Below are 22,087 nucleotides of genomic sequence, written 5' to 3'. Positions count from 1 at the left end.
TTTTTTTTAGTGTAAGGCTGTAAAATGACAAAATGTAGAACAAGACAAGTGCCCTAAATAGATCCACTGTATGATATATTCAGTTTTTCCTAAAAAAAACAAACAAAAACAAAAAAAACCCCCAAATGCTGCTATTCCTGGTGTTAAAGAGTGAAAATGTTTTCCAGCTGAAGTAGTGAGGGAAAGTACCAACAAGGTAGGTGGTGTATCCTCTTGACAGGAAATTAGAAAGGGAAAGTTGGTGGTGAATTAAAGACATACGGGAAAGCATTTGAAGGAAGAGTCTAAAAAAAAAGAGAGAAAAAAAGTGGGAAATGAACAAAGTGCAAAGAAGAACTGGGAAGCTGAGTGTACAGCAAGAAAAAATCTTTAGAGTGCATTATATGTGAGTCTCGACAATAAAAGAAGGTGAAAATAACTTGTCAATTGGCTAGACAGAGATCGAGCTGGAATGGATGAGCAGCAGGTCGGGGTGATTAAGGATAGTTGGAAATGTGCTAATGAGTCAAGTCAGGGTGTTGACAAGACGGAAGAAATACTTTTGAGGAACTGATGGGTGTAGAAAATGTAAGAGAGGGGAAGGTGGGTGGAACACGGTTTGTGAATCAGAAAGTGCTGATTAGAAAGGAAGTGAGGGCAGCTATGAAGAGAATGAAGAGTGCAAAGGTGGTTGGTCCAAATGACATACACTACCAGTCAAAGGTTTGGACACACCTTCTCATTTTTCTTTTGTTTTACTACTTTCTATATTGTAGATACATCAAATGTTAATAAGCAAGATATATGGAATTATGTAGCAAAGAAAACATTGATAAACAGCCCTAAATATGTTTTATATTTTAGATTGCTGAAAGTAGCCACGCTTTGCTTTGTTGACAAATGGTTTTTCCTTCACAGGTTTGCCTTGTCAGGGTTCATTTGTGGAATTTCTTGCCTTCTTAATGGGGTTGGGATCATCAGTTGTACTGTGCAGAAGTCAGGTTGGTACCTACTGTCCTATTTGACAACTGTTAGAATTCATTTTATGGCAACCAATCGCATAAGTAAAGTGAAACGACAGTCCATCATTTCTTTAAGATCTGAATGTCAATCAGTCCTTAAAATTGATGAAAATTTGAATGTGTCCCCAAGTGGAGTCACGATAACCATCAATCGCTACGATGAAACTGGCTCACATGAGGACCGCCCAGGAAACGAAGACCAAGAGTCACCTCTGCTGCTGAGGATACATTCATCTGACTCAGCAGCCTCAGATTAGAGCCCAGATAAATGCCACACAAAGTTCCAGTAGCAGACACATCTCTACATCAACTGTTCAGAGTAGACTGCATGAATCAGGCCTTTATGGTCAAATAGCTGCTAAGAAACAAATTTGTCTACTTGCTGTGTCTTTGTGCGACGCAGAAAAGGTGAATTGATGGTCTCTACATGCATGGTTGCCACCGTGAAGCATGGAGGAGGAGGAGGTCTGAAGATGCTTTGCTGGTAACACTGTTGGGGATTTATTCAAAACTGAATGCACACTGAACCAGCATGGCTACCACAGCATCCTGCAGCGAGATGCCATCCTATCGGGTTTGCGTTTAGTTGGACCATCATTTATTTCTCAACAGGACAATGACCCCAAACACACCTCCAGGCTGTGTGAGGGCTATTTGACCAAGAAGGTGCTCGGTGTATAGAGATGTATAGCTACTGATTTAGAAGAAAAATGGTAATGTGCAAAGCTGTAGTAACTACAGAGAGAGAAAACTGATGAGCCATACTATAAAGCTTCAGGAAAGATGTGCTGAAGAGTTGCTGAAGCTAGGTTAAGAACAGAGGTGACGGTCAGTGAGCAGCAGTATGGGGAGGAGGAGCACTACAGACATGATGCAAACATCATGTCTGTAGTCATGTCAAACATCATGTCAAACATCATGTCAAACATCATCAACACTTTGACAGTGTTGATGGAGAAGTTTGTGAGGGTGGTGCAGGACATGTATGAGGACAGTGAGACAGCGGGTAGGACTGTCTCACTGTACATAGGACTGTGGAGGGGACAGGATTACCATCTTGCCCCTTCTTGTTTGCAGTGATGATGGGCAGGTTGACAGATGAGGAGCCAGAACTCTCCAGCGACTCTGATGTTTGCAGATGACATTATAATCTGTAATGAAAGCAGGGAGCAGGTGGAGGTATGCTCTGGAGAGAAGAGGAATTAAAGTCAGTAGTGAAAGTGAAAACTGTTCTAAAATAAGCTGACTGCTTAGGAACGCTGCAGAAGTACAGAGTGTGAAAAACAGCATTGCTATCAATCACAAATATCCACAAAGAAATCTTGATTTTCACAATCTTGTGAAGTCACCACTGCAGAATTATTTGCATACAATGACATTTGACTGCATCTACACCAGCTCCCTGTGAGGGAGAGCTATTTATAATAATATGTTTTACTTAATGTAAATAGATTAAATTAGTTATTTTAGACCAATTATTGTTAGAAATGTCACATCTTACTTAAATATATTATGTTTTCTCTAAACAAATTCATATTTTACATTTAGATTAACTGACTTGTTTAATTCCTGCATAAAAAAAGTTGTTAATTTAAATTGTTTTTTTATCTTAAGTAAATCACGCAAGAAAAAAATATGAAACAACTCAGATTTTACTTTACAGTTTAAGACTGAATGAAGAAACTATAAAGAAACTTTGTTTGTGTTTTCATTTATTTTTTAAGAAGAAGAAGAAGAAGGAAAGAGCTGGTATGGTAAAGCTTTGGACTACAGAGCCTGAACTGTATTTATTTTCTTTGGTTCTCTGTTTATTAATTTAGATTAATTCGTTTATTAATTAGATTTATTAATGTTTATTAATAAATCACATTTATCCTAAAAAGGTGTCATTGCAATTTTTCCAGTGTATTTTGTTAAAAATTAGAAAAGAAGCGCCTAAGAAATCTTTGCAAAAATCTGTAAAGTGGATTCAGTGGTCGAAAACTCTGTGGTAAAAATAGCTGCTTCCTAAATGAGTCTAAGTGGTTCCACAAAGACTGTTAACCAACCAACATTCAAGCAGCTATAGGATTTTTCACATTTATAGCTTCTAAAGGTAAAAATGTTCACATTTCTGATGCTTGTTTTCATTTTCAAAAGATCATTAAAATTTCTATTTTGAAAATTAGAACATTCCCCAAACCGACTCAAATGTGTACTTTCCACAACAGACACAAGTGGGCGCTGCCGCAAACCATCACAGTAGTTCTCTGGTTCTCATAGCCCGGCCACACCTTAAAAATACACACTGACCAATCTGCCGGCGCCGGAAGTTAAAATCAACCAATACACGTTCTCTTGCTGTAAAACAAGCCACTCGGTGACTAATGGGGCGGGATTAGCACTGTGGCTTCTTCCTGAGTTGCAATACTGCTTATGAGAGCCGAACATTATCATACTAAACTTTAAAATTATAACATACATTTATTACAGTATAACAGTTAAACGGGGCAGCGTCACGATGGGTTTACTAACAATTCTGAAGAAGATGAAACAGAAGGAGCGCGAGATGAGGCTGCTGATGCTGTATCCTTTCTGTGACAGGTTTGGCTAGGCTGAAAACAAAGTGGCATTCGTGCAGTTGGTTTATTATAACTATACCTGTATCAAATAAAAACCCGCAAGCTTCTCTGTGTGTCTGTGTCGTTGGATAAAGATGCCGGATAACGCCTTTCTCTTTATTTTTCCTCCGTGCGGATTCATCCTTCTTGCTATGCTAGCTATTACACGTACTCCAGTCAATGTGGCTGAACGAGACGCTGATTAATCGATTAAAACCCTTTAGGTGTGTGAGTTGTCTTTAACCTGGCGCGTGCAGAGGTCTGGACAACGCGGGGAAGACGACCATCTTGAAAAAATTCAACGGGGAGGACGTCAGCACCATCTCTCCCACTCTGGGCTTCAACATCAAAACGCTGGAGCACAAAGGGTAACGCGCGCACGGGCTCAAACGCGCACACGCACGTTGCTTTGACATCTATGTTTCTTTAAAAAAAAAAACTAATCTAGTCACGGAAAAAATTCAAAGATGGTCGATATAATAATCTAAAATTAAAATGTGCCTGTATGAATATGAAAGTAGGTTTTGTGTATTGTCTTGTGTGAAAACCATGACAAATAATAAATGAAGCTTCAGTGTGATAAAGGAATAAAAGTCACAGGAAATGCTTGATCCCTTTAGACCTATTTGCCTCTCTTTCCTTCAGCCTGTGGCGCCTTTTGATTTGGCTTTTATTTCTGTGTGTCAGCCTGTTAAATACAGAATCAAAGTTAAAATCCTTCATCTCACATATAAAGTGTTGAATAATCAGGCCCCATCTTACCATAAAACCAAATGGGACTGTATTGTCCCAATAGAGCACTTCGTTCTCAGGCTGCTTGCCAACTTGTGGTTCGTACCGTATTTAAAAGTAGAACGGGAGGCAAACTTTTGCTGAAAACCTTTTGTGTTAATGTATAAAAGTATTCTTTAGACCTGTTTTTCCACATTCATCTTTTTTTCTAGCTCAGTCTGTACATTTCCATTCATGCCTCCCACTCCTCGTGTTTCCAGGTTTAAACTGAATATTTGGGACGTAGGCGGTCAGAAGTCACTGCGCTCCTACTGGAGGAACTACTTTGAGAGCACAGATGGGCTGGTGTGGGTGGTGGACAGCGCAGACAGACTCAGACTGGAGGACTGCAGACAGGAGCTCAGCGCACTCCTCCTGGAGGAGGTATATGAGAATGACACGCAGTGGAGTGACGAGAATCCTTTATTTTGGTTGTTTTGGGTTTTTTTTTAAAAGGATAAGAGTTTAAACGTAATGGGTTTGTGGTAACTGTTAGACCAGACGGGTAGGTGTGTGAAAATGTGACACTCACTAGTCCTGAATACCAGCTTCAACCCTGGTATTCCGCCTGTCATTTAAAAGGAATATTTCACCCAAATGGATCAGAAGTATCCATTTATCTTTAATAGAAAGCAAATCTTTAATCGTTTTTATCAATCTTGTTTTTCTGAGTTGTCTGGACTTTCTATATCTCTTAAGATATTTTTAAAACTGGGCAACTCACACTGAAATGGCCTCCGTGGACAAACAGCCCTGCAAGCCAGAGTCAAAATATGTAAATTTGATTTCAGTATGAACACGTTATGCTATTTTTAAATAAGCTGCGCTCTGTTCTTTGCAGAGGTTAGCTGGTGCAACGCTGCTGGTTTTTGCCAACAAACAGGATTTACCAGGAGCTCTGTCCAAAGAGGCAATACGAGAGGTGAGCTCTGCACCCACTTTACACAGCTGTCACTGCATTTCAGTAACGATATAGTTGCACATATCACAGTGGATGGTGACACTTTGTTCTCCTGCAGGCGCTGGCCCTGGATAACATCAAAAGTCATCACTGGTGTATCATTGGTTGCAGTGCAGTAACAGGAGAGAACTTGTTAGCTGGAGTGGACTGGTTATTAGACGACATCGCTGCGAGGATCTTCACTGCTGACTGATCCTCGCAATCAGAGCAGACCAGCTGGTCTTTGTTCATGACCCGCTACCTTAAGTGACTGAATGCTTTTATAGTTGTCCCATCAACTAATGATTTCCCCAGCCATCCTGAGTTTGCACTGATTTAAAGGAGACTGACCAGTTTACTTGTATGAACCCAGTAATAAAAGTTTATCCATTCTTGTGGCAAAACGCTACTTTCTTACATCCACACTTGAGTCTTGCAGAGACAACTTGTTACACTAATCTTTATGTAGTCTAGTTCTCTTGACATGCAATTCTTTGCAAATGCTGGTTGTATCACAAACTGCTACAGAGCTGTTTTAAGTTTGCAAGAATGCATTAAGCACCCAAGGCCAGTGCTAGCTCTGCATAATTTGTGATCTCATTTATCAGCCTCAAGAGTTCTTTGGCAGTTAGCATTTAGGTTTGATATAATTTGTGCTACAACTCAAAGCATCTTTTAAGCGAGAAAGCTGATATTCTACAAACTTCAAATCACTACCAAAAGTTCTGGTTTATTGAGTTTCCCCACAGCCACAGTTGAAATAAAACAGCTTAGTCTGCTAAATTTTAAACACTTTATTGTTTTGTTACTGCAAATTTCAAGTGACAGAACCCCACAAATGTAAACATTAGCACAGGTGTCCACACAATTCCAGTGTAGTTCAAACTGCAGTCATCTTGGTGGCAGCACACAGGAGATAATCACGATGTGGCGTGTACCGTCCAATCTGCAAAGTTTAAAAACAAAAACTTAGAAACATTGAGGGCAGGAACGCTCATGTTATGGTTAAGTCAGTTTTAAATCAGAGTATACCAATCAGTCATGAATCTTCAGACTGGGGCGGTAAAACAACCTCATCACTTCTGCTTAACACTAAACCGTTGCCCAATTCAGTAACTTTTCCAGTTTAAACTGGTTACTCACCATCATGACTGCGCGCAATGTCAGTCTCATGACATGAGGTGCTGGACACAGACCACATGACTATTGCCTCAAACAAGAAACCTGGAATAGATTAAATGTGTTAGTAGAGTCTGCTTGTGGAGTGACTGAGAACACATTTTAGCTGCTGAGATCAGAGTATACCAATCAGTCATGAATCTTCAGACTGGGGCGGTAAAACAAACTCATCACTTCTGTTTAATGTTTAACTGGACATTAAGCTGCTGCATGCTGTTAACAAAACAGAACCAGTGTTTGTACTCACCAGCATGGACAGACTCAACTGACGATCTGGTGTTTAAAGCTGTTTAAAGACAGACAAGTATATTAGGTATCCTGCTGAAGCTCTTTTGGGGAAAATGTCAGACTGACATTAACACTGTAGTGAAGCAAATCTATAAAGCAGCATTCAAAGCCACTGCGTTATAAAGTGTCAAAGAAGTGTAAATATGATGTTTCTGGGATGTGATCAGAGCTATGACCGTCAGCCATGCCTCAGTCAGCACTCCTTCTCCATCAGAGCACCAGCAGGTCACCTTACACCTAGAGGGGTAACAGTCAGGGTTCTCAGTGCCATGCTGGGTCAACAGGAGGGGAGACCAACCGAGTTGAGGGGGCCGAGTCAACCCCCTCTTTGACTGATTGCACACCTGTTCATCATTTCCACAAACCCAGCAGTATAAAAGTCAAGATCCAGGGCTTTCACAGTCTTATCAGACAGGAAGCATGACCGCACAGTTTTAGACCTTAATACCAGAATCATTCATCCTTTATTTTCACTATGATCACTTTTCTGTTGATGGTTAACATGCACAGCACCTACCTAGGGCTTGTGTCCAGCTCACAGCTTTCACAGGCAGCTCTGTCCTGAAGGGTGACACAAAGTTACGTTAGCCACATTTGCTCACAATGACGTTAGGCTACAGGTTTGTTCCTGTGCAGATAAACATCAGATGATTCACAATTCCATTGTTTCCATTCAGACTGTTGGTAACCCCAACAGGTCATCCCCTTATTGCCAAGGCAACACCAGTGGGTTCACCTTTTCAGGTCTGGCATTGACACGAGGCGTAAGACGTGTGCAAGTATCATCATACAGGAAACTAGAGTGACACGCATCAGTCTAAATAAAAGTTTTGAGTCCATTAAGCTCTAAGCCTCTTACATAAAGATGTCTAGATGAGCACTAAAATGAAGCTACAGAGTTCACCCACCTGGACAAACAGCTGGGATGGTGATGGCAACATCTGAAGTCCAAACTTCAGCTACCTGTAAGATGATTGCATCAAGTCAAGGTACAGAAAGGAGGTTAAAGTCTCACAGTGTTCCTTGTGGACCGTCACTGACTTCAGATTTAAATTTTATCAACAGCAGTTCAGACGAACGAGATTCCAAAATTTCTCTCATCATTTTCAGCAGGTCTGAATATTTAAAACTGCACAGATATTTTTTTAACATACCTTCAAACAGGAAAGCCTCCATGGAGCTGCTGAAGCAGTCATCAAGTCACCTGACAACAGAAATCATTTACATCACTTAAGTGGCCATGCAGATTGTATTATGACAAATAAAATACACAGATGATAGAAAATCCTTCAAAGTGAAAAGCTGCAGTTGCTCAGATGTTCGTGTCGTTTCACATCGGGTCAAAGTGAGCTAAGTTTCATCATCACTGAAACTGCGCCGCAGACGAGACGTCTCGTCTCTGCACGACAAGCTCAACAGGAAGAATATTCAAGCCTTAAATTCTTACCTTGAAACTATCACGACTGCCTTCCTCCCCAAGCATTTGGTGAAAGTCCCTAAAGAAGAAGTTGGAACGTTAATAAAAAGCAGGAACTACTTCTTGTGCCATTAAGGACTTGCATGTTTGATCAGGGCTTTGGTGACAAACTGCCATGTGACATATGTCGTCCAGGTGTTTGATGGGTGCTAACCCATTTCATCCTTTCAAACAGTCAGAAATGCCTCACATTATGGAACAAATAAATTTAGCATTTCAGATTCACTTTATAGAATTTGGGGAAATTAGCATTTCTGACCATTTCACTTTAACCTGAAAAAATTAAAGCTTAATACTTACATGCTGATTTGGCATCACTTCCTTCTGAAACAACTCCAACTTTAGCCTAGCAAAGAAATACCAGACTTAATCATTTGCAATAATATTTACGTGTTTGTTAGCCTAAATTAAAGGGTAATCAGATTAAAGGCTGGCATCACATGAATCAGGCATATGCTTGTCATTAATGGTAATCATCATGCTTAAAACCCCACTGTGGAATTTGAACAACAGCAGAAAATCTTTACTGACCTCTGTGAATTTAAGCCACTCTGAACACTGCGGGGTTCACATCAGAGGACCTACACAGAAGTATTTTGGTTAATGAGATCTGTATTTAAGCCCTCAGGAAATTAGAAGTCAACTAGAGATTTGTCAATTCAATCACTGCCTTTAACTTTAAACCACAGTTATTGTCTTATAAGCGTTTTAAGAGCCGTTACAGCACAATCAGGTTGGAGCCTTCATGCTGCTCAGAATCTGGTAAAGAAGTTTCTTCAAAACGCTGATTCAGTAAGAGAGAGTTCCAAGACTCATCACCGCAGCACAACATGCTCATTTATAGCCACACAGATGTTTAACTGCAGAGCCACTGAGAGAGATCATTTAAATTCCTAATCCAGATTAAAATCTGAAGCACTCGGAGCATTTTCTAATTACCTGATGTATGAAGTGTCATCACAGGCCATGCCTGAAACCAGACGAGAAAAAAAAGATGGCGCCGTTAGGGAGTTGTAAAAGAAAAAGCATGAGACGATCAGTGGTGATTCCTTCATGCTACTCAGTGTTTGAAATGCTGTCTTCAACGTTTTTATTCAGTGAGAGAGTTCAAACAGGTCATCACAGTAGCATGACCTTTCACATTATCCCATTTAATCAGTTTGCATGACCCTACTCTCCACCTTATAATGCAATAAAGCGAATCTGTAAATAGACATTACCTGTGCAGGAAGCACGTTTCCAGCAGCTCCACATCTGGAAAGAAAAGAAAGAATGCGTTAGCATGCTGCAGCTAGCAATCAGCTAGCCATGCCGTTTACCACGTGACCGCTAAAATGTAACGTGCTACTGTTCGCATGAAACAGTATGAAAATTAGGTTTAACAGCGTCTCAAATCAGAATAAAAAGAGTGCAATCACTGCCATTCAGGACAGGTCTGTGAAAATTCTCATCATTTAGAGACGCTGTTAGTTGCCGTGCGGTCACTTAAGCCACTAAAATGCAAGCCTGCTTTACGTTTATGTCTCAATACTGGATGCATCAGGTAGAAAACATATTTTTATTAGTAGTGACACAAGTTTCAGTCGAATTTTTTTAATTCTGCTGGTGGATGGTTGAAGATTACGCTAAAATCTGGTCGCTGCTCAATGCAGAGAAACTTCTAGCAAAAACACCACGCAGCGTTTAAAATGGCTGAAAATGAGAAGTGAACTAACGTGAGACTGCAGTATCACTACAGTAGTTTCTTTCTTTAAAATCATCCAATTAGTGGATAAACTCTGCATCTGAAATAAAGCGGCTAAGTATTGCACAAGTCTTACCTCTGGTAGAAGATCGTAGGAAGTGGAAGAAGAGCGCGGTGCATCTCGTTTTTATGTCCCGCCTGTTGGACTCCGCCCACCGGCAAACGTCACCGAGTGGCTAACGCTTATCTTAACTCTTTATCTGTATTCAGCTGTGGGTGAATTAAACTGGATAGGATCTATTTCACACAACCTAAACTCTGTATTTTTAACGCAAGAACATCGCTCTCAGCATGTAGCTGGAGAAAGCCTAGCGAGAGCGCATTTTACTGCGTCACTTCCGCTAAGATTGAGCGCCATTTTTACCTCCACCAGATGGCAGCAAAGTCACAGAAAAAGGCTGCAGATTGCACACACATTAGTGAGTGTGTGGGGGGGTGGAATTCAATTTCTACATCAGACAGGACAGAAAATAATTATCCAGCTAAAACATAACATATATTTAAACAGCTGAGCACTTTGCTATCAGTAATACCTGCGTAGCCAAATAATGCAAAAGCAATTTTGACTCAAAACACGTGATTTTCTACTCTTCCACCCTCCACATTGTTATTCTTTCATGTAAATATCCTCCATTCCAGCAGTGGGCGAGATCAGGATCTGGGTATGACTTGCAAACTAAACATTGTTCATTTACTGGAGTGATTTCTTTTCACTGAGTTCAGGATTTTAACCTTAAATTAGGAATGATTTTTTTTTTTTTTTTACTTATCGTCTCTCATTCCCCTCTCTAGTCTTTACTTGCATCCCTTGTCCCCATGTAGAGATAATGTCCAAATCTCTCTTATTATGCTCGGATTCTCCAAAGTGTAAAAAAAAAAGACATGTTTTTATCTTTCTCTCTCTGTGTTTTTTTTAAGGCAGAAAATGAAACACCCTCCAGCCATAGATCTGGTACACACAGTGCTTGGATGTATGAAGTATGAAGTGCTGAACAACATGTTTCTGATACTTCCTGCCAGCCAGCAGCTCATATGTGAGGGCAAAATAACCAGATAGTGACAGCAAATGACGAATCCAACCTGAAACAGCACGTTCCATGGTAACCAGTGGGGAAGTGTGATATCACAAACAGAGTGAGCACAATCAACAGCTTTTGAATTACATCTGACTTCAAGGATGACAGAAATGATGATCGAATAGGTGAGTTTATACTACAGTGTGTACACTGCAGCAGTCATGGAGGTGAAAGCTATGATCAAAATGCTCACTGACTCGACCTGTAAGAACCAAACACATTACTTGGTGGAAACTCACACTCCCTTTCTCACAGGTTCACCCACTGTGGGCAGCTCTTTATGTTTGAGTTAACAAGTTCCCCCATCAGATGCCCTTCCTGACACAATCCCAAAAAGGATTTGTGCCTTCTGCCAGAATCAAACTGGGGATCTTTTGCTTGTTAGGTGAATGTGTATATCACTACACTCTAGAGGCGCTCTACGTTATGCTTTATGAGGCCTAATAAGAAGGGCTGTCCCTGACAGAGTAATAGAGTGGTGTGATTCATCACGCAGGTCATAGCTGGCATTTGGACCAACTTATAACTGCTTTTTTTTTTTTTTTTAAAGAATACCGGTTATAAAGCCGAGCAGATTAAGTCTTTATCTAGATTCAGCTATCTTTGTAGGTCACAGCAACAATTACAGTGGCACCTGAAGAGTGGATGATGTATTTTCTAAATTACTCTTCTTGATTCATCCAAACTAATTAAAATCTGATCCATCCAAGTCCACCAGGTTACACCTCAGACTGGCCAGGAGCTCAGTGATGCCCTGGTTCAGATCTGGAAGGAGATCTGAGGCATGCATACAAGCACGTGGGGGCCACACAAACTACTGAGTATCATTTTGAGCTGCTGCATAATTTGTTAACTTGATTTTCAGGGTGTCTTTGGAGCTGTGGGTTCTCTGTAGGTTGATAGTTTTAATTTCCATCAATGTGGAATCCTTTAGTTCCTAGCACATTACCCAGTCTGTATAAGTATAGATCTGCATGATTTTTTCCCACTGAGATCTCATTTGTTTTCAAAGTGTTCATTTCCTTTAACTTTTTTGAACAGTGTGTGTTTTTTAAATTTATATATATATAAATTTAAAGTTCCCATCTTGCCCCTCCGGGCGATCTTTTATCCTTCATGTTCGGGAGGCCTGGGAGCTTGAGGGTCCTGCACAGTGTCTTTGCTGTTCCTCGGACTGCGCTCTTCTGGACAGAGATCTCCGATGTTGTTCCTGGGATCTTCTCGAGCTCTTCTCTGAGCCCTTGGTATTTCTCAAGCTTCTTGTGTTCCTTCTTCCCGATGTTGCTGTCATTCGGTATTGCTACGTCTACCACTATGGCCGTCTTCCGCTGCTTGTCTAACACCACTGTGTCCGGTTGGTTAGCCCCCACCATTTTGTCCGTATCTGGAAGGATCTTAGCTCGGCCATTCTCCACCACCCTAGGGGGCGGCTCCCATTTTGATCTCGGGACTTCCAGGCCATACTTGGCACAGATGTTTCTGTATACTATGCTGGACACTTGGTTGTGGCGTTCCCTGTATGCCCTGCCTGCTACCATCTTGCACTCTGCTCTTATGGATCTCGTGCTCAGAGCTTATAAATATATATATATCTTTATATATATACATTAGTGGATACAGGGCAATAAAAAAACAGATAGTGAATGTTTGAAAATTAAAGACCATTTATTGCATTTTTGTCACATCTACAAACATCCATTATTAATAGTTCTTAAATACAGTTGGTAGTTTTACAAATCAAACACATAAAAAAGACACAAGGTTGCATTCAAATAGAGAAAATATGCACTATTTAATATGACTTTTTTGACCAAAAATAAGCATTACCTTTTTCTGGACGGACATCTAAGCTTACACCTCCCTGCTCTGTCCCTTCAGGTTTAATAACCTTCACTGGAGCACACACGCAGGGACCTCATGAGGAAAAAAATAATAAGCTGTAATAGAAACTCTTACATATTCCTTTGCACAAGGCTGGACCCTGTCCGTCGTTTTCACTTGCAATAAAGCCCACATAAATAATAGAATGTGTCCATAATAATGTCAATCCCAATAAAGTTTAATTACTGATTTACTGCATACGATTGTGCATGTCCTACACTCATAAATAGCTTGTCTGATTAGGCAACAAGCACCACGGATAATCCTACAGAAGTATGTATTACTCCACAGCTAAAGTCCATCAGTCAGCTGCTACGTTTTAAACTTTCCACCCCCTTTGGTTACACATCAACACTCGAGGAGTTTCACAGCGCTAAACCAAAGGAAGCAGAGATCATCTGCACTACGAACTCTTAATAACGAACTGGATATTAAGAGCTAAAATGCTCTTACTTGAGGTTAGAAGGGGACCAGCAGCTGCTGAACTCAGTCACATAAAGACCAGGGATTTCTGTTCAGGCCAGTCTCATAGACTTCACTGTAAAACCAGCAGCCCATCGAGCTAAAGTGGATCCCTGCAGTTTGTGTCCTGACTAAGGTGCATCCTAATAAGGCGATAAAGGTTCAGCTGAGTAATTAAGACTCAGTAAGTTACATAATTGATTAATATTCCTGAGGTGATGACTCAGGCACGTCATGTGGTAAATGTTATACAGGCAGGATTGTCCGATACTTTGCAGCAGTCACGGTAAAACGCTGCATGACCCTGATATTATTTAATGTTAAGAAGCCTCAAGCTTCATTGTCCATCTCCATTTCTATTGAAATTCTGCTAACACTGAATTGTGCTGGTGCTTCTTCTTTGACGACGGTGAAGACGATGATGGCGAGGAGTTCACCGGTGCAAGTGTGACGCTGTAGAGGTTGGCAACGAAGGCCCCCCAGCCGCGGCGCAGCGCTCGGTCCAAAGCCTGGTGGGAACAGGAGGACTAAGGGTTAGCTACATTACAGCCACTGACAGGCGACAAGAAGAACCTCAGATGTAGTTACAATGTTACAAAGAGAAAGGCACTCCCCAATGGCAGCAGTCTCCCCTAGCAGGACATTGCATCACAGACAAAACAGCTCAGCAACACCACAGGGAATATGACACAGCTGCTCGAGCGCCCTCGAAACTCTACATCACAGTCTGATCGAGCATGTGTGAAACAATGGAGGAAACACCACCTGCTAGGACCCAAAGGACCACACCACAGGAGACCTCAGTGCTCTTGTGTCACTAATGAGTCAGTAATGAAAGCAGCTCCATGAAGCTGTTTTGTGACTGAGCTCTTCAGTCTTGAATTGAGTTTGTAGTTAGATGCTGAATTTAAATTGGCCCAGTGCTTAATTAAACAGGTAAAATAGTAATAAACATCTGGAAGTAGCCATTTGCTTAATATAAATGTATTACTGGAAGTTTTACTTTGAATTTTTACATATGTTGAATGATAATGTTTGACATTATCCTGCTCAAGGCTCATTTCTTGTGCACTGAATAAAAGGATTTTTCCTGGAATTCACTGGAATTGTTCAGTATACAAATTAATGATTGTTTCTGTTCCTGGGAATTTCCGAGACACACTGTTGACCTTTTCTATAAAAAGGGCCTTTGAGCTTTATTATTGTCTAAAAGTCCATCTGGAAAATAATGAGCTCACTGGAAACAGGTTGTGAACCGAGGCTGTGGTAACTCATGACTAAATATTTAACCAGCGCCGCACACTGAGCAGAAACCAACCAGTCGTCTGCAGAGTGGAGCCGATTAACAGCGCTGGAATGTTTTTTCACGGCGTGGGGTTTAGCAGGCGGGTCAGCATCACCTGACCTCGTTCCACTGATCAAAGGACATGATAGAGGAGCCACAGGAATGTCACCTGTGTGTGTGTGTGTGTGTGTGTGTGTGTGTGTGTGTGTGTGTGTGTGTGTGTCAGCAGGAGCAGAAATTCTTTACAATAACCTGCTTAATTTTTTCACATCATTAAAAATGACGTAAAGGAAAACCTCATTTGGGGGTGACTTCATGTGCCGTGATACGCACCAGTGGCCGCTGGACCTTGGACGCGCAGTGGCAGCATGTTATTAAGGTGATATGATAGTTTCCATGGTGGTTAATAACCCAGAGTGCATTACGTGGAGGATGGCGAGGGAGAACTTTACCCCTCTGTTCCACACATGCTGGGCGTGCAGTTATATAACCTTCAGCTTCGGCTTAAAGTTTAACCCGACGGAGCGAAGCTAAATATGGAGTTTATGTAAATGTGACAAACTGAGGAGGAAGTTGATACAAGTCTGCAGCCTAAAACAACACCGCACATTTTCTCTCACCTTGCGGTAATTTTTCCTCTTCACCACTTTCATCCCTTCCTCTTGCTCCTTCGTCATCCTCCTCTCCTCCTCCTCTTCGTCTTCTCTTCCTCTCTTCTTGTCTCGGATCAGGACTTGGTCGTCAGCGTCCTCCCGAGCCGGGAAGTGAACGAGCACGGGTTCCTTCTCCCTGCCCGCCTTTTCATTTTCTTCCTCCACCTTCTTCAGGTTCTCCATCTCTACCTCGATCTTCACCCTGATGTCCTCGGGGAAGTCAGCTGGACCCTCCGTGCCCAGGCTGGGCCTCTCCTCTCTGGCCGCGTCCTCCTCTGCTCTCCCCTCTTTCTGCTTCCTCCTGGAGCTTCTCCTCCACCTGCTGCTGCGGCGGCTGGGTTTCCTCCTCAGGAGGCTCTCGTCGTCATCTTCCATCATGCCTTCGCTGAAGCCAAACACCTCGCCTTCTTCCTTCTCATCAGAACAGTGCACCGCAGTGATGGATGGGTCACTCGAGACTCCCTCCTCTATGTTGCAAACATTTACACCAGTCTCCTCCACCTCTGTGGCGGCCTCAGGCTCGTCGAGGCGACCGTAGAAGCCACTCGATTTGTCCAGAAACTTTGGGGCCCTGATGGAGCTTCGGACTGAGCTCATCCTGGAGTTCCTGCCAATAGCCATCTTTTTGTTGGAGTTTCTTTGAGTTTCTGTCTGTCACTTCTTTTGGCCTCTGGTGCACTTCTCACACACTCCTTCTGCTCCTGGTTTGTTCCTGCTGAGAGAGGAGAGATTAGAGTTTAATGCTGTTACATAACCCTGCCCTCTGTCAAACACACAGTCCGATCCATTTCCATACAGGCAGCCAAAATTTCAGGAACAGTGATAGGAGATAAAAGCTGAAGAAAAAAGCGTAAAAGACCACAGACAAAAGATAATTACTTTTCACATCAATGTGAGTATGTGTGTGTTTTATCAGCCTCTCTGGATGGTAAGTACTGTACAACAGATATGCTATGCAGGAGTCACAAGAATGTCTGTGTTTGAATATCGGTGGCCGTGACCGAGGCTGGAGGTCAGAGTCAATGTTATCGGGGTTGTGATGATAACAGATGTCAAAAAACTGAACGCGGAGCATTCTTAGCGCTGAGGACAAACACGCGGGGAGTCGGACAGCCGGATGTGCAGCCAAAATCAATGACTTCAGACTAACTGTCGGTGTCAACGACCTGCTTGTCTGTCCATTCTCCACCTGTTCTGAAAGTTGGTCATACAATCTGCTTCAAACATTGGCATGTGTGTTTCGGGGGTCCCGTGTAAGCACAGTGCCAAATCACGGGCTGTTTGGATGAGTTCCTTATATTCTGGCTGTGTTGGAGTGGCTGATGACTGCTCCACTCCGTGTGCAGGAAGAGTAGCACGCACACGCTCAGACGCAGGTGCTTTTGTCTCTGTGAGGACTTTTTTATTTTATTACCTCCACCAACGAGGTTATGTGCTGGTGGCGTTGGCATGACTGATCCACGTTAGCCCGTTAAAACAGGCTAATCCACGTTAACGAGTTAATTCAGATCAATCCGTGTAAGGGGTTACTTGGCGTTAATGCGGCTTAAACACGTTAACGCTGTCATTACGACTAACGCGATTAACAAGCGCAGACTGACTCAAATCCCTGAAATGTCTCTGTCAACACATTTCGGGCAGTTTGTCCATTTTAATCGCGTTAATCATTAACCACGTTAACGCAGCCCTATTAGAAACTATTGCCAACATATAGAAACTTCCTTATAACATCTTAAATATCATGTCACATTTGACCTCTGACCTCTACTTTATGATCAGTGGACTGATCTGTGCGTCACAGTGATTACAATGCTATATAGAGCTATTTAAAATGACAATAGATTTCTAAACATTTAAGCAAATTTTACTAAACAATGAAATGAATGTTGCAAATGTACAATATCCGCATAACGAATAAACAATACAAAACGACACTTATTGCACTTGTTTTGTCCAAAAAGTCTACACACCTACCTGTGTGCATGTGTGTGTCTTTGTGGGGACCAAACATTGGAAGTTTACTATACTTGTGGGGGCCAAAATCCTGGTCAAACAAGTTTGAAGGTTTTTTGGGACTCAAAATGTGGTTTTAGTGACAGGGTTACATTTGGGTTATGGTTAGGTTTAGGGTTAGGGTTAGGGCTAGGCATTCATTTTTCATGGTTAGGGTAAGTGGCTCGGCGACATTTGTCGGCTACTCTCATTTTTCTCTCTCCTTTAAACCACTACTTATATTAACGCTCACTTTAACCAATATAGATGCAGCCAATAGAAAAAGTGTAAAACCTCAGCCTGAATCCATGCTCATTTTAATTTTTACCCTAAAAACAACTTGAAACACTCAAACAAGCATTGCAGGGGCAACACGAAGTTCTACACTCGACTGCAGCTGGAACCGTTTTTCCAGTTTCTCAGAGTTTTCTCTGAGAAATGACGGTTCTCAAGAAAGCAACACAAACAACGAGCGAGTGTCTCTTAGAGTGCTCCTCCTTTGAGGCCCTCAGTGATCACTGCATGCTCGGCTGTTGTGTGAATTAACAGGAAATCATGTTAATCAGCTTTCAGATGTGCCTTTTGGGCAGTATTGCAACTGCAGCAAAATCTTTGCTTGCACTGTCCGCCTGGTGGGACACTTTTAATTAATAAAAGAAAAGCGGCCAAACAAACATGTGCATTAGCCCAGGATGAGGCAAGAAATCAGCTGCTGTGACATCACTGATTGTGCTGCTTCTAGAAGTGAGACGTACTCAGGGGTTTTGAACCTGCAGTGAAAAAGTGCAGGATCGCTTTCCCCCCCTCTGTGATCACGCTGTTAATTACCTTGTAAACCGTTTCACCGCAAGTTACATAATAACCAAGTCCACACTAATGCTCCTCTGAAGAGTACACTTCCTGCTAATAACCAGAAACTGCAGACATATTTGGTGTTCTTTTCAGATCAGCTTTGTTTTTGAAAACAAATTAAGACTTTGGGTTGTTACAAGGGTGGCAAACAGAAGAGGAAACAAAAAAACTTCCTTTTGTGCTCTGAGAAACGGTGTCCTGGAAATCTTAAAGACTTGTGAAGTGCAGGTAACGTTTCATATAAGGTGCAGATTGCAAAATAAAGACTGAAAGGTGTTGTGTAATAGGAGGCGAATAAAAAAAAGGATGACTTGATTAAAGTGTTAAAAATTAAACAGGGCAGAGAAGCAGCCTAATACTGAGAGCAGTAAACAGGAGTGAACAGAAATGCCTGCTACCACATATTTAACAGTAACGCATTCAACAGGTGAAGAAATAGTTGGAGCCTTACCAGATCTCTCGCTCTCGTCTCTTTCCCCTCTCGGTGTGTGAGTCTGAGTGAGTGACACGGAGCCGGGAGCGCAGCTTACTGCCCTCATACACGTCACACGCCAACCCTGCCCAGACCTGCAGAGTCTTCGTCATCGGGACAGACTCACACACACACACACACACACACACACACACACACACACACACACACACACACACACACACACACACACACACACACACACACACACACACCCTGACACACGCTGTAAAACACTCTCGCTATCAAAGACTCTTTCTCTCCCTCTCCCCACCTACACACACACCTTGCCATTACATCCTTGAACACACACTGACTTAGAGATAAAGCCATGTATTAAACAGGTCAAATATTAACTTACTGAAAAAAATCTCAGCAGCAGCAGCAGCAGCCACGTCCTACGGTTGCTGGCTAAACCTGCAGGGTCCAGCTTTAAAAGCTTTGTAGGGATGCAGCGGTGGGTCAAGTCAACAATCTGTTAAAGGTTTGCCTTCAATGCACTAAGGTCTCCGTGGTCAAATAAATGATTTATTGGTCCAAGATGGACACAAAGACTTATAACTTAGAGGCTATGATTCTGCTCTGAATCTCTCATTTACTCATACTTAGTTTTAGGCAGATTTTTATAGATTAGCCTTTTATAAAAACTTTATTAACTCTATTCTGCCTATGAGCTCAGTTATTGCAGTCTTATGCATTACAACACATACAGTGGGGACTCTGTATATACTGGGGGTCCTGGAGAGGCTCATCTCAACAGTATCTGAAGTTTTTGCCTTTTCTTCATTATTTATGTTGGAAATGTGTTTATCTAGGGCACAGGTGTCGAACTCCAGGCCTCGAGGGCCGGTGTCCTGCAGGTTTTAGATGTGTCCTTGATCCAATACAGCTGATTCAAATGGCTAAATTACCTCCTCAACACATCTTGAAGTTCTCCAGAGGCCTGGTAATGAACTAATCATTTGATTCAGGTGTGTTGACCCAGGGTGAGATCTAAAACCTGCAGGACACCGGCCCTCGAGGCCTGGAGTTCCCCACCCCTGATCTAGGGGCTGTGGTGCTGTGGTGGTTAGCAGTGTTGGCTTACAGAGATAAGGTTTGAGTGGAGTATAAATGTTATTGCCGTGTCTGAGTGGGTTCTCTCTGGATACTAGGACTTCCTCCCACAGGCCAAAGACTTGCGGTTAGTGAGGTTGGGTTAAATGTTAGCCCTGTGACAGTCTGGCGACCTGTCCAAAGTGCAAAAACTATTTACATACTGCATTAATCGATCATATTATTTGGTAATAATCAAATTATTTGGAATATACATTTCTCTTTCATTCAGTTAGAACTTTATCATCAGCTGGTTATGTTAACAGGACAATTCATCACTCGCTTGGTGTCCAAATATCAGAATGAACGAACTTCAGTTTCTCTCCACACTTTTTATCCAGGCTGCCTGCAATGATTTTTAAATCCAGCAGATGTCGCTATTAAGTAACACACCAACACCTTGTCAACACAGTAAGGGTCATGTGGCACACACTCCGTGAGGCCTCATCTGCCCATCAGTAGTCTGACCTGATCTAGTGTCTGATAAAACAGTTATGTTGTTTCTGTCACTTTGTGCAGATCTAAAGGGTCTTATAACTTACAGCTGCTGCGTGCTAGGTGGGCTAATTTGTATGCATTGTGGGTGCAGCTCTGTGCAGCTAACCAGCAGGTTAACTTTAGTTTTATCTGTTGTAGATTCATCACTCTGGTCTCCAGCCCTGGAGGTACAGAACACAGGGAAACACAGGGAAGAGGTATCCTGCCATAAATCCTATACATAGCAAAGTAGTAATGCTAAAGTAGTTGTACATAAACTTCTTCTGGAGTAAAAGTACACATGTTATATATCAACAAACATTTCGAACTCTGTGTAATTGTTTAGTCATTGAAGTGTACACCACAGCTGGAGCTAATTCATTCAATCACACCATAATTTATTATTTGATTAATAGTTTTATATGAATCTTTTAGTTCTGCTGAATAGCATGAGAATATTAAAACATTTGTATAGTTTCTCTGTTTTTGAATGAATCAAAAATCACCATGAAAGAGCTCATCTGTGCTACACATCAGTAACTTGCTGTCTTGGGGGTTTGTTGACTTTTTGAAGGTGAAGTTTGCCAATTTAACGTTAGCTGTTGTTTCCACTGAGCACCGGTGGATGCACTGATTTATCACTGGTATTTCTACAACAGCAGTACGGTTATGCTCCATAAAAATGCACGTAGCTTTTTGTTCTCTCCACAGATAGAGAATAGATGTTGATGTAGCCCTGAATCCCCCTTGTGGACGTGTAACTTAGTGTCGTGGAGGGTATGTGGCGGTCTTCTCTGGTCAAATTTGGACAAGCACGCCCAAAGATCAACGATATGTGTGGCCTCGTCTTCTCTCCACAAGGCAAATAATTGGTCACGTTCTAATGACAGTTTCGATGAAAGGAAGAGCTTCACAAATTAAAGTGCATTAACAAGAGAAAACACGGTCGATGCAGGACACTTGCAATAGTTAGGGAGGTGTCGTTTCAGTGCAGACAATCCCACCAAACGTTTTCAAAGCATACAAATGTGGCATGAGCTGGATTCAGTAGAGCATCCCTGTTTTTTAGTTACACGATGAACACAAAGAGGGTGTTGCACCAAAGACCTCACCGTGCTCGGATTTCTAGCAGACTGCCATCTGCAGCTTGTACGAAAGACGTCGACTCGTCTGCAAACACTCGCCATTGACACAATCGCACTTCAAATCTATGTGTCAGAACGAGTCAAATGATCCACAGGAAGACCAAAGTCAGTGTCAGAGACCTTTTAGATGGTCTGAACATAAAACTGTGCCATCCGTTGATATCAGACTGCACATTCCTTCCTACGTTCCCACATTCCTAGCTCTGTAAGAAAACATAGTCTTCCAGATATGCTGGAGGCTTCGTGGATTTGGATGGGAAATGCCTCCTAAAATCAAAAGTCTGCTGGCTGGCCTCTGGCTGGACAGTGTCTGAAACAGGTTCTTAGGCGAATCCTCAGGTGGATCAGTAGAAGTTTCTGGTGCCCCAGGAGTCCTTGAAAGATGGTAACTATTTCTTATCAGTGTGTTCATCTTGGCTAGCAAGGTCTTGGGTCCAAATCCACCTGCAGCCTGTCTGTGTGGAGTTTGCCTTTTCTCCTCGTGTCAGCATGGTTTCTCTCCAGGTACTGACTTATTCTCATAGTCAAAAGACAGTTAGTGGGTCAACTGGTCATTCTAAATTAGGCATAGGTGTGAACGGTTGTCTTCTCCTGTGTTGTGTTGGTCCTGTGACAGGCTGGGACCGGTCCAGGGTGTACCCTGCGTCTCACCCTAGGACATCTAGGCTACAGCCCAGCTTTGACCCCAAAATGGATA

At 42.1% G+C, this 22,087-nt stretch overlaps 2 protein-coding genes, 1 long non-coding RNA gene and 5 other non-coding genes across 9 annotated transcripts; 1 reads left to right on the top strand and 7 right to left on the bottom strand.

Moving 5' to 3' along the window:
- The first annotated feature begins 3,362 nt into the window (after positions 1-3,362).
- arl2 (ADP-ribosylation factor-like 2) lies at positions 3,363-5,716 on the top strand. Its single transcript, XM_031736782.2, has 5 exons — positions 3,363-3,566; positions 3,859-3,969; positions 4,594-4,756; positions 5,214-5,294; positions 5,392-5,716. Exons 1-5 carry the CDS (start codon positions 3,502-3,504, stop codon positions 5,524-5,526), a joined length of 555 nt encoding a protein of 184 aa, XP_031592642.1. The 5' UTR covers positions 3,363-3,501; the 3' UTR covers positions 5,527-5,716.
- A 375-nt stretch (positions 5,717-6,091) lies between these two features.
- Positions 6,092-10,153, bottom strand: LOC116317892. Its single transcript, XR_004199279.2, has 12 exons — positions 10,077-10,153; positions 9,477-9,510; positions 9,196-9,226; positions 8,788-8,837; positions 8,557-8,602; positions 8,227-8,275; positions 7,934-7,983; positions 7,688-7,742; positions 7,297-7,340; positions 6,739-6,777; positions 6,456-6,536; positions 6,092-6,258 (listed from the first exon to the last, which is right to left on the bottom strand). It is a non-coding gene; the product is annotated as an uncharacterized LOC116317892 (long non-coding RNA).
- On the bottom strand, positions 6,328-6,399 carry LOC116317913. The gene has a single exon (XR_004199286.1). It is a non-coding gene; the product is annotated as a small nucleolar RNA SNORD31 (small nucleolar RNA).
- On the bottom strand, positions 6,601-6,672 carry LOC116317912. The gene has a single exon (XR_004199285.1). It is a non-coding gene; the product is annotated as a small nucleolar RNA SNORD31 (small nucleolar RNA).
- Positions 7,448-7,573, bottom strand: LOC116317908. The gene has a single exon (XR_004199281.1). It is a non-coding gene; the product is annotated as a small nucleolar RNA SNORD22 (small nucleolar RNA).
- Positions 7,817-7,887, bottom strand: LOC116317911. Its single transcript, XR_004199284.1, has one exon. It is a non-coding gene; the product is annotated as a small nucleolar RNA SNORD30 (small nucleolar RNA).
- On the bottom strand, positions 8,087-8,151 carry LOC116317910. The gene has a single exon (XR_004199283.1). It is a non-coding gene; the product is annotated as a small nucleolar RNA SNORD29 (small nucleolar RNA).
- A 2,567-nt stretch (positions 10,154-12,720) lies between the features above and the next one.
- sb:cb1058 (uncharacterized protein LOC394209 homolog) lies at positions 12,721-18,864 on the bottom strand. Of its 2 annotated transcripts, none has more exons than XM_031736819.2 (3): positions 18,653-18,864; positions 15,325-16,069; positions 12,721-13,928 (listed from the first exon to the last, which is right to left on the bottom strand). In XM_031736819.2, exons 2-3 carry the CDS (start codon positions 15,976-15,978, stop codon positions 13,776-13,778), a joined length of 807 nt encoding a protein of 268 aa, XP_031592679.2. In that variant the 5' UTR covers positions 15,979-16,069; positions 18,653-18,864; the 3' UTR covers positions 12,721-13,775. The 2 variants fall into 2 exon arrangements, with proteins under 2 accessions (XP_031592679.2, XP_031592678.2); XM_031736818.2 differs by having other exon boundaries at positions 15,325-16,072; positions 18,653-18,862.
- Positions 18,865-22,087: the final 3,223 nt, after the last annotated feature.

The sequence above is a fragment of the Oreochromis aureus genome, linkage group 3 (assembly GCF_013358895.1).
Source record: "Oreochromis aureus strain Israel breed Guangdong linkage group 3, ZZ_aureus, whole genome shotgun sequence".
Taxonomy (NCBI): domain Eukaryota; kingdom Metazoa; phylum Chordata; class Actinopteri; order Cichliformes; family Cichlidae; genus Oreochromis; species Oreochromis aureus.
This window is presented reverse-complemented; position numbering and strand designations above follow the sequence as displayed.

Excerpts from the sequence above, each read along its gene's own strand:
- sb:cb1058 (XM_031736819.2), bottom strand. The coding sequence starts at position 15,978 with ATGGCTATTGGCAGGAACTCCAGGATGAGCTCAGTCCGAAGCTCCATC. Across the intron at positions 13,929-15,324 it reads AGAGGAAAAATTACCGCAAG|GCTTTGGACCGAGCGCTGCG; the intron begins GTGAGAGAAAAT and ends TGTTCCCACCAG.
- arl2 (XM_031736782.2), top strand. The coding sequence starts at position 3,502 with ATGGGTTTACTAACAATTCTGAAGAAGATGAAACAGAAGGAGCGCGAG. Across the intron at positions 3,567-3,858 it reads GAGATGAGGCTGCTGATGCT|AGGTCTGGACAACGCGGGGA; the intron begins GTATCCTTTCTG and ends TGGCGCGTGCAG. Across the intron at positions 5,295-5,391 it reads CCAAAGAGGCAATACGAGAG|GCGCTGGCCCTGGATAACAT; the intron begins GTGAGCTCTGCA and ends GTTCTCCTGCAG.